This window comes from Lissotriton vulgaris, chromosome 6 (genome assembly GCF_964263255.1).
Source record: "Lissotriton vulgaris chromosome 6, aLisVul1.2, whole genome shotgun sequence".
In the NCBI taxonomy this organism is placed as follows: domain Eukaryota; kingdom Metazoa; phylum Chordata; class Amphibia; order Caudata; family Salamandridae; genus Lissotriton; species Lissotriton vulgaris.
Window position 1 is genome coordinate 435,084,919 of NC_141694.1, and position 13,412 is coordinate 435,098,330.

A 13,412-nucleotide genomic window follows, 5' to 3' on the forward strand; every position below is an offset into this window, starting at 1 on the left:
CACACACACAGACGAGGGCAGGGTGGACAGTCATATAGAGCCCAGAGACCCAGACGAATCTGCTCAACATGTGCGTTGGTGGGAGGGGGCTCTCAGCAGCGTGGTGGTGCCGGAGGAGGGGTAAAGGGGGGGAATATGCCAGGTACACCCCTCCCCGAGTCTGCTGCCAGAGGTGCACAGAGGGGCTGGGAGCGCAGTGAAGGGCCTCTCAGAGGCGCCATAGCAATGCGGCCTGATCCAGCAGGAGAAAGGGCAGGGATGAGAGGGTGGGGGCCCTCTCTGCCGCCGCACTCTCCATCTTGAGGCCCCCCTCTCAATACTTCACCATCACCAGTGATACCCCAGTGCATGTGTGGAGTGTGTGGCTCCTGTGCCGGCCCTACAAGGTAATGAGCAGCACAGACCGCCCTGTGACTGGTGTGGGGGAACCTGAGGGAGGAGTGGGGGTGGGGTGGCTGGCACGGGTGTGAGCCAGGCTGGTTGTGCTCAGAAGAACAGGGAAGGCTGCAAGAGGGTGGGTGCGAGAGGGGTGGTGTAGGACAAAGATATGACGAGAAGATTGCGGATGGGAGTGAAATGAAACAAAACACTTACCGTCGTCCCGAGTTTCAAAATGTAATGTTAGCAGACAAAGACAACGCGTGATGGGGCCAAGGCAAGTGAAGGACAAAATCCAACGAGCTGGCCATGCTCGTGAATTACTAATCACAGGAAGATCCGAAGTCAGGCTGCATTATTAATGCCCATCCTGCCTGCGCTTCCCGCGGTGCGTCTTGCTGAGAGCACTCATTTCTGACTGAAAAAAACACTGCTGGGCAGGCTAATGGCAATAACTTGAGACCCTAGGCAGATCCGGGTGTGCGTGAGAGGCACCTGCTCAGACAGACAGGCCTCGACCCATCCATGACTCCCGCTCTCGGTAATGATTCCTTGGCCTGTCAGCTGTCGGTAATGGCCGGGGTGGAAGAGTTGTCGTGCTGGCTCTTACTGAGCGCGCATGTTAACGAGCCGAGTCTAGGTAACAGAGAGCAATTTGTGCCGTAATGTCAGACTTGTGCCTGTGCAACATGAGTCCTTGCCGTTCGGAGTCAATGAAGGAAGCAATAACAAGCCCGGGAATGCGGCCTGAAGGCATTGTGATTTCTAATACATGCCCAACCACAGAGCTGGACTGGTGCGTGCACACTCCCACTAAGATAAGACGAGAGAACAATCACCGCCGCAGCCCGGAGGAAAACACCGGAAGCAGATGTCCGGCCCGCCGCCTGGTTGTGGGCGGGGCCGGGAAGAGGTGTGTCCGCTCCCACTGCCTTGCGGAAGCTTTGCCTGTTGTCCTCCGGTCTCCCGAGTCATGAGGGAGACCGGAGATGCCGTGCCAGCCATGGCGTGGGGGCCCTGTGCAGAAGAGGGAGCCCCCGCTGGAGAAGGAGAGACCGGCCCGCCGCCGAGCGCCAGCCGACCCGGTGAGTCCCGAATAGTGAGGAGGGGCGTCGGGGCACATTGCTGGTGCCCGCCCCTCCCCTCCCCTCCATGCCAAGACTTTTTGTGCCATGAGGCCCATGAGGCCTCAACGAACATAGAGTCCCCCGAGCGGGACTCCGCCCATGCCCTGCCGCCGCGGTCCGAGAGGCCCGGGACGCCCCCAACAAAAACCGAGTCCCCTGCGAGGGACTCCGCCCATGCCCTGCTGTTGCCCTGAGCCCCGAGAGGCTCCAACCGCGTCCGAGTCCCCCCGAGAGGGACTCCGCCCATGCCCTGCTGTTGCCCTGAGCCCGAGATGCGAGGCACTGCAGCCAGTTTCACTTTAATTCATTGAACAGCGCGCACCAGGCATGGGATGTGCACGGCGCCGGCTGGGCGTGCGCGCCCACGAGGTCCAATCTCCGGCAGGAGAAGCTCGTGACAGTCTGCTGTCCACATTCCCCCAAAAGTGATTACATAAGTGGTCTCGCCCTAGACAGCAAAAGCTTCTCTTTTGCTTTCGTCTAGGCGAGACCTAAAAAAGGTACTAAAACACGCACCAGACATATTTAAAGATCCAGCCAGAGCGTGTGTCCTCAATCCCAGAATTGAGAAAAAGTATAAGGCAGCCCCTACAGACCCTTCTTATATTAAATCACAGTTGCCTTTAGACTCATTAGTGGTAGCAAACGCTCGAAAGCGAGCTAATTCACAGACAACAGGAGATGCTCCCCCTCCTGACAAAGAGTCAAAGATACTAGAAGCCTCGGGCAAAAGAGTGGCATCCCAAGCAGCAAACACTTGGAGAATTGCAAACACACAGGCTCTATTAGCACGATACAATAGAGCACATTATGACCAGCTGGAAGGTTTACTACAACACCTCCCAGAACCATTCAAATCTAAAGCTAACGACCTAAGTCAGGAAGGCAAATTCATAACAAATGCTTCCATTAAGTGTGCACTTGACGCAGCTGACACAGCAGCTAGGTCTATTAACACTAGTGTATTACTATGCCGGCATGCGTGGCTACGCATTTCCGGATTTTAAAATGAAGTGCAGTCAACCATCCTCTACCAGCCAGTTAACCAAGACTTTCTGTTTGGCCCTGTAGAGATCCCATCTTAAAGAAGATGAAAAAGGATACTGATACTGCTAAGTCAATGGGCGCACTTCAATTACAACAAGCCAGAACTTCCTTTCGTTGCTCCTCCTTTCGAGGCTCAGGTAGAGGCAACACAACACAAACTTCCTCTACATTCAAAAGTACCCAGAGCACCTTTAATAAAGGCTCCAACAGAGGAGGTTATAGAGGCAATAATAACAAGGGCAGAGGACGTGGTGACAACAACACCAGAGCCTCCACCGCCACCAAACCGTGACTTGCTCACACTCCCTCCAGACCACTCAACACCGGTCGGAGGCAGACTAAAACAATTCCTATCACACTGGAACGCAATTACCACAGACAGGTGGGTGAGACAAATTATCCAGTATGGTTATTTCCTGGAACTCACTTCTACTCCACCCAACATACCAACCAAGCACCGTCCTATGTCCAAGGAACACGTCACGCTGTTACAACAAGAGATAACATCCATGCTAGAAAAGGGAACCATAGAGCCAGTCCCTTTCCAACACCAAGGGACAGGAGTATACTCCCCATTCTTCCTTGCTGCTGACATTCATATCGCCCACCCTCCTCCCCGGTGCCTGTCACAGCTGCGGTAATTCTTTCTACATACATTTACATGGTCATCTCTTACTTTTCTATACTCCATCTTTGCCACAATGGTGAAAACCAGTCTGGAGATGGAGAAAATGCCCATGCGCACTGCAGTCCAGGGGAGGAGTCGCCTATCTCGTGAGACTTCGAAGACTCTTCCAGGACAACAAAGTGCAAACATCCGGACCCAACACTAGGCGGCAATCTATGCTAAGATATGAATGTCGGACAGTGTAAGTTATTAGCAACAAATCCACACCTAGTACAATGAATTGCTAGGCTAGTAAACCATTTGTGTTTTAGTCACTTGTTTTTTATGAAAAAAGATTTTTAAACAATTGTTTTGGCATCAAGGGATACACCACCACATTTACAGAGGTTCACAAATGCATTGAAAAAAACCATATACAATACATTCAATCAAATCATACACATATAACAATAGTGATAGCAATAAATATGGACAACTGTGCAAGGCCTCAAAGTTACGTCGTTGAGGCCCCAATCCTGGATACACAATGAACAAGTGGACTGGCAAGATGACAAACTAGCCTACTTGTTTCCACCACCACTAGATACGTATTTAATTTGTCGTATGGTGCGCAAAATAGGAAGACACAAAAAACTATGCAACAGTGTAGAGTTGTGTGAATTCTATTCCTTTTGCGCCCTGGTAGTTCAGTATCTGGGTGGAGCTGACTCGCGTTGCCATTTCTCTGCTGCTCGGGTGCCGGTGGAAGAGCTCGAACATATCCAACCTAAACTTACTGAACTGCCGCGGCGGCTGCCGCTCGCGTTCGTACAAAGACTTGCAAGCCTACAAACTAAGGCGCATCACTTTACCTATTGACTTTAGGCGCACCGGCACTCTAAACACTTCCCAGTGTTTTACATATCAAGGGAGCAACCGGACATCCCAAGCATAAGTGACAACGACTTCCCCAATCCAAGTCCTGAGGAGAACCCCTAACTTATTGAACGGGTTCGAAACGCGTCGGCGTCCAGCTCCACCCAGATACTGAACTACCAGGGCGCAATAGGAATAGAATTCACACAACTCTACACTGTTGCATAGTTTTTTGTGTCTTCCTATTTTGCGCACCATATGACAAATTAAATACGTATCTAGTGGTGGTGGAAACAAGTAGGCTAGTTTGTCATCTTGCCAGTCCACTTGTTCATTGTGTATCCAGGATTGGTGCCTCAACGACGTAACTTTTTGAGGCCTTGCACAGTTGTCCATATTTATTGCTATCACAATTGTTATATGTGTATGATTTGATTGAATGTATTGTATATGGTTTTTTTCAATGCATTTGTGAACCTCTGTAAATGTGGCGGTGTATCCCTTGATGCCAAAACAATTGTTTAAAAATCTTTTTTCATAAAAAACAAGTGACTAAAACACAAATGGTTTAGTAGCCTAGCAATTCATTGTACTAGGTGTGGATTTGTTGCTAATAACTTACTGTCCGGCACTTTGCTTTGTTTGTTTCATAAGAGTGGTCCAAGCCGGTCAGAGACAGGACCCAGCCTTTCCCTCTTTTTAGGTCGAGCCTTTACCATTCCGCAGGAATGGGAAATGGGGAGAATTCAAGTCGGCTATTTTCTCTTCAAACCAAAGGGCTTTCAGCCCGCGGTTTTCATGCAGTGCCCGTCAACATGCACGCGCATCGCATGCAAGCCCAGCCCAGTCCTCCCCTCATTCACGCCCACCCACCAGGCTCTCCCGCCCCCATCAGGCTTCTCTCCCAATCCGCATGCAAGCCCAGCCCAGTCCTCCCCTCATTCACGCCCACCCACCAGGCTCTCCCGCCCCCATCAGGCTTCTCTCCCAATCCGCATGCAAGCCCAGCCCAGTCCTCCCCTCCTTCACGCCCACCCACCAGGCTCTCCCGCCCCCATCAGGCTTCTCTCCCAATCCGCCTGCCTCCCCTCGCGCATTCACGCCTCCCACCAGGCTTTCCCGCCCCCATCCGGCGTTTCATTTTGTTTCTGGTGTGCCTTCGCCACAATTATACTTCTGTGCGACCGTCACTTATCTACGCATATATTTGAATGCACTCGAGTGACACATATCAGGTAATCAGCCTCCCTCCCACAGCTCGTGCGTGCGCTCTCACTCTCTAGCTCCGCTTTAGATTTCCCATTTACTTTCGCTTTCCTTGTTTCAGGAGCATCTTCCCATTAACTCTTCAACTTGTTAAAACATGGCACGATGCTTCTCCCTTAGTGTTTCACGTGATTATGTTGGTTGTTACCTCTTAAACATAAGTGCCTTATTGACCGACCTATAGCTTGGCTCTTTTCCCTTCCTTCTCTTAATAGTGTGCCTTCACCACAATTATATACTTCTGTGCAACCGTCACTTATCTACGCATATATTTGAATGCACTCGAGTGACACATATCAGGTAATCAGCCTCCCTCTCACAGGCAGCGCGTGCGTGCGCTCACTCTCCAGCTCCGCTTTAGATTTCTCATTTACTTTCGCTTTCCTTGTTTCAGGAGCATCTTCCCATTAACTCTTCAACTTGTTAAAACATGGCACGATGCTTCTCCCTTAGTGTTTCACGTGATTATGTTGGTTGTTACCTCTTAAACATAAGTGCCTTATTGACCGACCTATAGCTTGGCTCTTTTCCCTTCCTTCTCTTAATAGTGTGCCTTCACCACAATTATATACTTCTGTGCAACCGTCACTTATCTACGCATATATTTGAATGCACTCGAGTGACACATATCAGGTAATCAGCCTCCCTCTCACAGGCAGCTCGTGCGTGCGCTCACTCTCCAGCTCCGCTTTAGATTTCCCATTTACTTTCGCTTTCCTTGTTTCAGGAGCATCTTCCCATTAACTCTTCAACTTGTTCTTGTTGCTTACATGTTTTGTGTGTTAATGACGCTCGCTCGCCAATGTCCCTTCCACCCTTCCTTTGATCTCGCTTTTCTTTGAACTTTCAGGCTCCTCTCCGCCCCCTTCCTTTAATGGCCCTCTCCCTCCCCCAGCAGAGAGCGCGCATCGCTTGTTAAACCCTGCCCTTGTAACTACGTTTGTGTTCTCGCACACTGCCCCTGCCATTCCAATTGAGGAACTATAAGCAAGCTAACGGTCCGATATCACTTCCTTGGATTCATAAAGCATCTAACATGCCTTTCTCTTGTGGAATGACCTCTATCACTGTCAGTCATCGGTTACCCTATCCCAACAGCACGTACTGCTTGTGTGCTTCTCGGCACTTTTGGCTCCCTGCCTCCCTCCCACAGCTTCCCACAGCTTCCCCCAGCTCCCTTCTCCTCCCCCCTAATTGTTTGTTTTTTTCACGGTCGCCAGGCCGTGAGCTGCTTCAAAGTGATCCGCTCCGCCCCCTGCTGCACCCAGCGCTGGCCTCACTTCTCCCCCCCTAATTGCTAACCAGCCATGTCACACACCACCATTTGCTGTGCCTCGCATCAGCATCAGACCTTCTCTTTCCCCTCATTAACAGGCTTATCTCGCCTGCTTTCCTTGATTTGACCTCTGAAGTCCGTCCTCACTTGTCAAGGCTACGTGCCGATCCCCCATTCACGCAGACAGCTGCTGATAAAAAATGATGCACTAAAATTCATAAACAACACACTTTTCAGTCTTGGCAGTTCTAACACCCCAACGTTTGATCCAGTTTCGGCTGATGTTCATAAGGGCAACTGAAACTACAAGTTCCAGCATGCTTTGTGCAGTTGCCTGACAGACATGAGCTGGGTGAAAAAAAAATCCCCCTCGTGATTCATAGTGTTGTCAGCTATATCACTACAGAAAAAGTGAATTATTATCCCAGAGGCTTAGCTGGTAACAGTGCAGCAGGTGCAGCGGCACCGGACCTAGTGACCTTATGTTTAAAGCCATATGAGTTTTCCAAGGATGCTGAAGGGCAATGCTACCGGCTCTCACTGTACAGGGGCACCCGCCCCTTTAAGAGCGCAGGCCGTAGCAGCAGAGCGCATTGAAACTGATGAGACAAAGCTATGGCAACTCGGAGCCCAGCTCTCTCGTTAACAGCTGCAATCATTATATCATTTCAGGATAAAACCTCAACAACAAAAAAAACACAGTTTCTCTTTCTGTCTGCAGCAGCATCTGCTTTGCTTTGACCCCACCACTCCTGCTCCGTATTTCCCTTCTGTAGTAGGGTGTGTAAAAGGGCGTGTAAGCAGGCATGGGTGTCAGCATACTAGGTGAAAAAAAATTCTGAGGAGCAAAGGCTGCTAAACTGGGTTTTCTCTGCCCATCAAGCTCCCTCCCGTCCAGCATGTCCCCTTCACGAGCTGAGCTGAGATGAGCTGATGGACGGCCTGTTACTCAAACCAAGCAGCAACAAACCCCTCTGCTCACCCGGCTCCACAACCGGTGCACACTTCTGGGAAACTGCGGTAACCGAGGCAAGGAACTACCCGGGAGCTTCTAACACGGCGGGGGGTTGGAAATGATCACGATCTCAACACTGCGTCCACAGATTACTAACCAGTATATACAGTTATTAAAACGTCAATTAATGTGTTCTTCTGCTCATTGCCAGGCACCGTTCCATGGCAAAAAGGATTTCTACCACAAGACACGTGTTCCACCGCCAAGGATAATATTTTTATAGAAAACCAAGAGTGAGTGTAATATTACAGGTTTACCATTCTGTGGTAGTAAGAAGCTTAACCATGTGTATTAAATACAGCAAACAGCTACTACCGCCAGCGCCCAAGAGGGAACCAGTGTATACTGCACCATAAGGCATTGATTCACAAAGGTACTTACCTGAAATGCTCCCTCTCATATTTTTTTCTTCTGTGCACTGAAATGCAATGTTTGTGGGCACACGTTTATTGCGGTGTGGGAGGGGCAGTTTCGGTTTGTTGGGTATCTGCTCTCCCCCACACATCTCTGTTCCCTAGACCCCTCCCCGCTAAGCGTGCACCCACGGCCCCCCAGCTCCTCCCACAAGCCCCTTTGTGTAAGCAGGGGGAGCTTCTCACCTTGTTCGTAAAACCTGTTCTATAGATATGTGTAAATCAATACCCCTCCCCTCGGCCCCACTTCCGCTTACGGCCTGGAGGGCTGGGAGCCTTCCTTCATTCATTAACTCAAAAGTGCCCTCTTCCAGTGCCCCTTGCGTAAAAAAAGAAACCCGCTCCCTCCGCTTCGGGCATTCTTGAGGACAAGGAAGAGGCTGGCGACGCTGTACTTTTATTAAAACCCTCGCTCTGAACAAAAGCCTCGTAATTGACTTCTGGACTCTGCCGTTGATCTTTCCAGCCCTCCGAGAGCTGCTGCGCAGTGAGTCAACTCCTTTGCAATCTGCTGCTACTGGGGACAAATGCGCAGGTTACCAGCAGTTTAACAACAATCGTCCCGCCTGACATCCGGGCCGTGTTTATTTGCTGGGCACTGACATCACCTTAATGAGATCTCATTCATCAAGGTCTGCTGCTCTGCAAGACTGTTGTCGTGGAAGGGGATGGTGTGTGTGCCTCTGAGTATGTGTCAGTCTGTGTGTGTGTCTCTCTGACGTGCAATTGTGTGTCAGTGTTTGATTCTGCCCGCACGCCAAAGCTGGTCGGTCTTGCTTTAATATACTAATGCAGCCAAGATTTTTTTTTTTTAACATACAGTGGGCTTCTGGCCCAGCCCCTTGAGCTCCCTACTTCCGGTCAGCCCCCTTCAGCCATTGCTTTGTGATCATGTTGTAATGCGCCACAAGTGCCAACACCTAAAACGGGGCACCGTGCATGCCCCTGCTTTTGCCTTTCAGATCTCTGGACGTGGTGCAAAAAGCAGGATACAGTAGCCATTTCACCCACTATCCAGCACTTTAAATTCAGTTTTGTCGTTGATGTATTGTTCCACAGACCTGCACTTTAAACTGTCCTACACGCAGCTTGCCACAATCCAAACACTTAATTGCACCATGGCCCCTGACCGCTTGCTCTAGCGACCTGGCACTTCAAAGTTCTCAAGTGCCAAGAAGGGAGTGTGACATCCCTGCGTACTTTCGGGTGTAGATTACCCAACAATGGTGCTTTTTTGAACAACTATTAAACGGGCCATCTTGCTATGATCAGGACGGGCTGCTAGTCCTTTCACACATGGGTCCACGTGTGGTGGGGGCACTTTGGGTTATACACGTATGTCGGCACACTGCGCAGCAGCTTTTGTGTATTTTGCTCTGAGAGGTGCATAATAATTGGTCGCGTTTAAGGGTAGGATGGGGTCGTTATCTATGTTTAAACTTGATTTTATAATTATAGCAAAGGCTTCCTAGGGATCCGGCCCTGTGTCGTTGGCAGTACGAATCAAAGACGATTTATTACCCTGCCAACGTTATACCCCCACCTCTGTTTTTTTGCTTTCTTTTTATTCAATTACTTTGCCATTCTGGACACAAGCAGCTCTTATTTCACAGGCTAATTTTTGTATGGCGAGGCCATGAGCTTAACTTCAAAGGCATCCGCTCCTCCACCCCCTGCTTCAGTACAAAGGAATGCGCCGGCCCGGCCGCTTTTAATTTCATTTCCCGGCCGCGTTTATTTAATTTTATTTCGCGGCCGCGTTTTTCTGCCCTTCTGCCCTCTGTTAGACTCGTTTTTCCCTTGCAACCCCAGCATCACTCAGCGCAACCCCTGCATCACTCAGCACAACCCCTGCATCACACAGCGCAACCCCTGCATCACTCAGCGCAACCCCTGCATCACTCAGCGCAACCCCTGCATCACTCAGTGCAACCCCTGCATCACTCAGTGCAACCCCTGCATCACTCAGCGCAACCCCTGCAACACTCAGGGCAACCCCTGCATCACTCAGCGCAGCATCACTCAGCGCAACCCCTGCATCACTCAGCACAACCCCTGCATCAATCTCTGCAACCAATTAACAACAACTGGTTCAAATATGTTCTCTCAATGTTTCAAGCTTTATTACAAATGTCACAAAAAAAGTTAATATTTCATTTCTGTTCTTGGATTTTCATCACAATAAAATACACTGAACATAATCTTCACAAAAGTTATTTACAGAAGTTTAAGCTATTGCCATTATAAATTACAATCACTTTTATTTAAGTATTAATTATTTTAAAAAATTAAAAGCCATTGTAATTTGTAATATCAATACGTCCAAGTCACGTAAATACAAAACATGTTGCATTACAAATGCTATAGGTATCCCATTTGCGAACGTTATAACTATTGGCATTGAAAATGACAAAGATATTAATTTAGCTATTTTCAAAACCAACACATAAATAAAAAAAAATGTCATTTACAAGACCAATAGCTCAAACTTTCCTACTGCGAGACCTATTGGCAACGCCAGTGCTTGTTTCCAAGATATGAATGTCAGCAGCCCTACATGCCAAGAACAGATACATACTGGTAAGTAGCATTTTCCTTTCTTGTACTGTTTCTTAAAACAATGCTTTATAGGCAAACATTGGCAATGCCAACAGGTCAACATTCACATTTTAAAGGTGAGATTGGCTTTGTAGGTGCTTGTTTTTTTTCTATCTGGTCTGTCATTCCCTAGAACTTTCTAACGTATTTTAGTTTGCATTTCTTGGCCAAAAAAAAAATATGTGCCAATTATCTATTACTTTTAAAAGCGTTATAGCTCGTCATGTAGTCAATGGGAATTCTGGTTAGAATTGGTTCTGCAGGTAAGTATAATTTCTTTTTTCAAACAAATGATTTCTGTTTGAGGATTTGCAAGTGTCTTCCCCCAAACTGATAGTAACATCCTTAGTCACAATTTCTGATGAAGATTATGGTCACTGGTATCTCTTTTGCCTTTCAGAAATCTGATGAGCGGACAGATGGACATTTCAATAACCCTCCTCCCCTGGTCATCCAGTGCTTTGCCTGCCCAAGTTGTTTCCTCCTTTTTAATATCCGGGACGAGTGTCTGAAGCATATGTCTGCCGATAATCACTTTGTACACCGATTTAAATTAAAGGGTACGTTCTAAATTCTGTAATGCCCTCTGCCCTTTCTCTGTATGTAACGTGGCAACAGGTAGTGAACAAAAATCGCTCCTGAGAGGTGGTAAAAAAGTGGGTCCGTGAAATTTTTATGAACATGTGATATTTGAATGCTGGCATCTGTGCAATATTTGATACAACACAATCTGAGCATACTCTTGGACTCTCATGCATGACGCCACCTCTTTTCACATATGAGACAGCTCACCGTTCATATCTTCCAACCATACATTTAGCTCTTGCATCAAGCAAGGCAGCGATGCTGATCTGTACAAATACCTTTGATAGTGATAATACGGTTCTTCATAATGATTTCAGAGTTGCAGTTTCTGAGACTTACGTAGACTTAATCATTTCCAGTTACATTTATTTTTATTTGTGCTGTACTCCAGCGAGAGGAAGCTACCAGGTTTGTTTTGCTGATTGAGAAGGAATTGGTCGATAGTGTATATGCTTGAGATTTGTCTTAATGAGTAATTGGATTTTTAATTGGACATTCATATCTTCTAAAACCTTTGTTTTTGAGTTAGCAGACTTTTGTGTATAAGCAATTCTTTCCTAGTCCATATTCGGGTGAGGGGATATCCCATCTTAAATATTTCTTCAGTTCAATTAAAAATGTAGATACTTGTATGAACTTCATGTTTAATTTCTAGATCGTGCAGTTGTGAAGACACCCCTTTCCCTGCTATATTTCTTCTACCATGTCCTTGCATTTTATCCAAGTCTGATTCGCCGGTTGTGGACATCATTAATACAATTTCACCAGGATTATCACTGCAGGCTTCATGATGAATATATTTTGCCATCTTTATTTTTATTTTCAAGAAAAAACACTGCCTTATAGTATCATAGTCAGGCTGTTAAAGAAGCAAGTATGTGGGATCCCCACAGAGCAAGCCGATAAGACGGGAGATCATGCCCAGGAAAATAAATAATGCAGCTCGAGTCAGGCCTCTAGCTTCCAGGCTCGACCAGTCCATGGGGAGAAGAGCCTTAGTAAGGGCGTGGAACACCAGCCGTATCAATCATCCAAGAATATCAACACCAAGATCAACATGAGTTGGGTCAATAGGGGTAAATGACAGATATTATAATTTCAAATGTCTTCAATATGTGATCAGCACCGAAGAGTGGCACTGCCTGAGTGCTGTATCAGTCCATTTCTTTCCTACGCTCTAAGATTAGTCTAAAGGGGGGTTCCTTGACTTACATGGTTCACCTAATGTAGAGAAAAACAATGAAGAGTATGTGTGTACAGGAACTAACATGGAGTCAGATGTGGTAGAGCACTCAAGTTGTACATTTTTAAAAGGTAATAATGCCCTGTAGAGGTATTTTCACTAGGGGTTAAAAATGTGAGGTCGCCGGTACCGAACGTTCTTCAGCAGAACCATGTGGTGGTGTTTTTGCACACCAGTCGGAGGCAATCGCCCAGAAATGCGTGGTTTGGTTGGTGCGTGCTTTATCACGCTTTGGATGAGCATGGCAGGGTGGACGCTGTTTTGATAAGCAGGGTGGACAGCGTCCACCCTGGAAAATAAGTAGGGGGACGCCGTCCACTGGTGTGGTAACCTGACTCGTGCCCTGTTAGTATACTAAGACTCCTGATGTCAGCATAGGAGAATACAAACTTAGGACCAGTATAGAGTGACTGACCTGGGTTCGAATGAGAACCTGTATAGCGATTTTAATTACAGAGTATGTTTAGAGTACAGAGAGTGTTGGCAGCACAGGTGCTATTTTTATTCCCTTGAAGTACCACTGTTAAGGTGTGCTAGAGGAACCACAAATATTGTATCTTGTTTGAAAGGTAGGTTCACACTCCTAGATATGCCTGGGCTGAGTCCAGAGCTATCCTCATGTATGCAACAAAGTAATTCTTATATACCAGCGGCAGAGTGGTTGCTAAATAAGCACATATGCTGTGAAAGATACAAAAAATTTGATGGATTTCCGTTTTAGGCGGAGTCAGACTGCAGATAGATTAGGCAAGCAGCGTGTACAGCCTTAGCCTCCCTTGTGGTAGAGAGCAGACAAACAATGTTCCTCCTTCAGGCCTTCAAATAGGTCCTCAGGGACACATGTTTGGATGGGCTAAAGCTAGGCTAGGTGTTAGTCATTGTTCAGCAGATTCACTGCAGCCATCCAGCTTTTGGCACTCCATCTTACCATGTGTGAGGGACAGAACGTGGACAGAGTTTGCAGGAACACTGATCTGATGA

The 13,412-nt window shown here is 47.6% G+C and overlaps 1 protein-coding gene across 1 annotated transcript in view; it reads left to right on the plus strand.

The window, feature by feature from the left end:
• Positions 1–13,412, plus strand: part of ZNF451 (zinc finger protein 451) — an 837,322-nt gene that overhangs the window by 365,150 nt on the left and 458,760 nt on the right. The window contains exon 7 of the mRNA XM_086926452.1: positions 11,004–11,163. Coding sequence (XP_086782578.1) covers positions 11,004–11,163 — 160 coding nt within the window. The remainder of the gene's footprint in view (positions 1–11,003; positions 11,164–13,412) is intronic.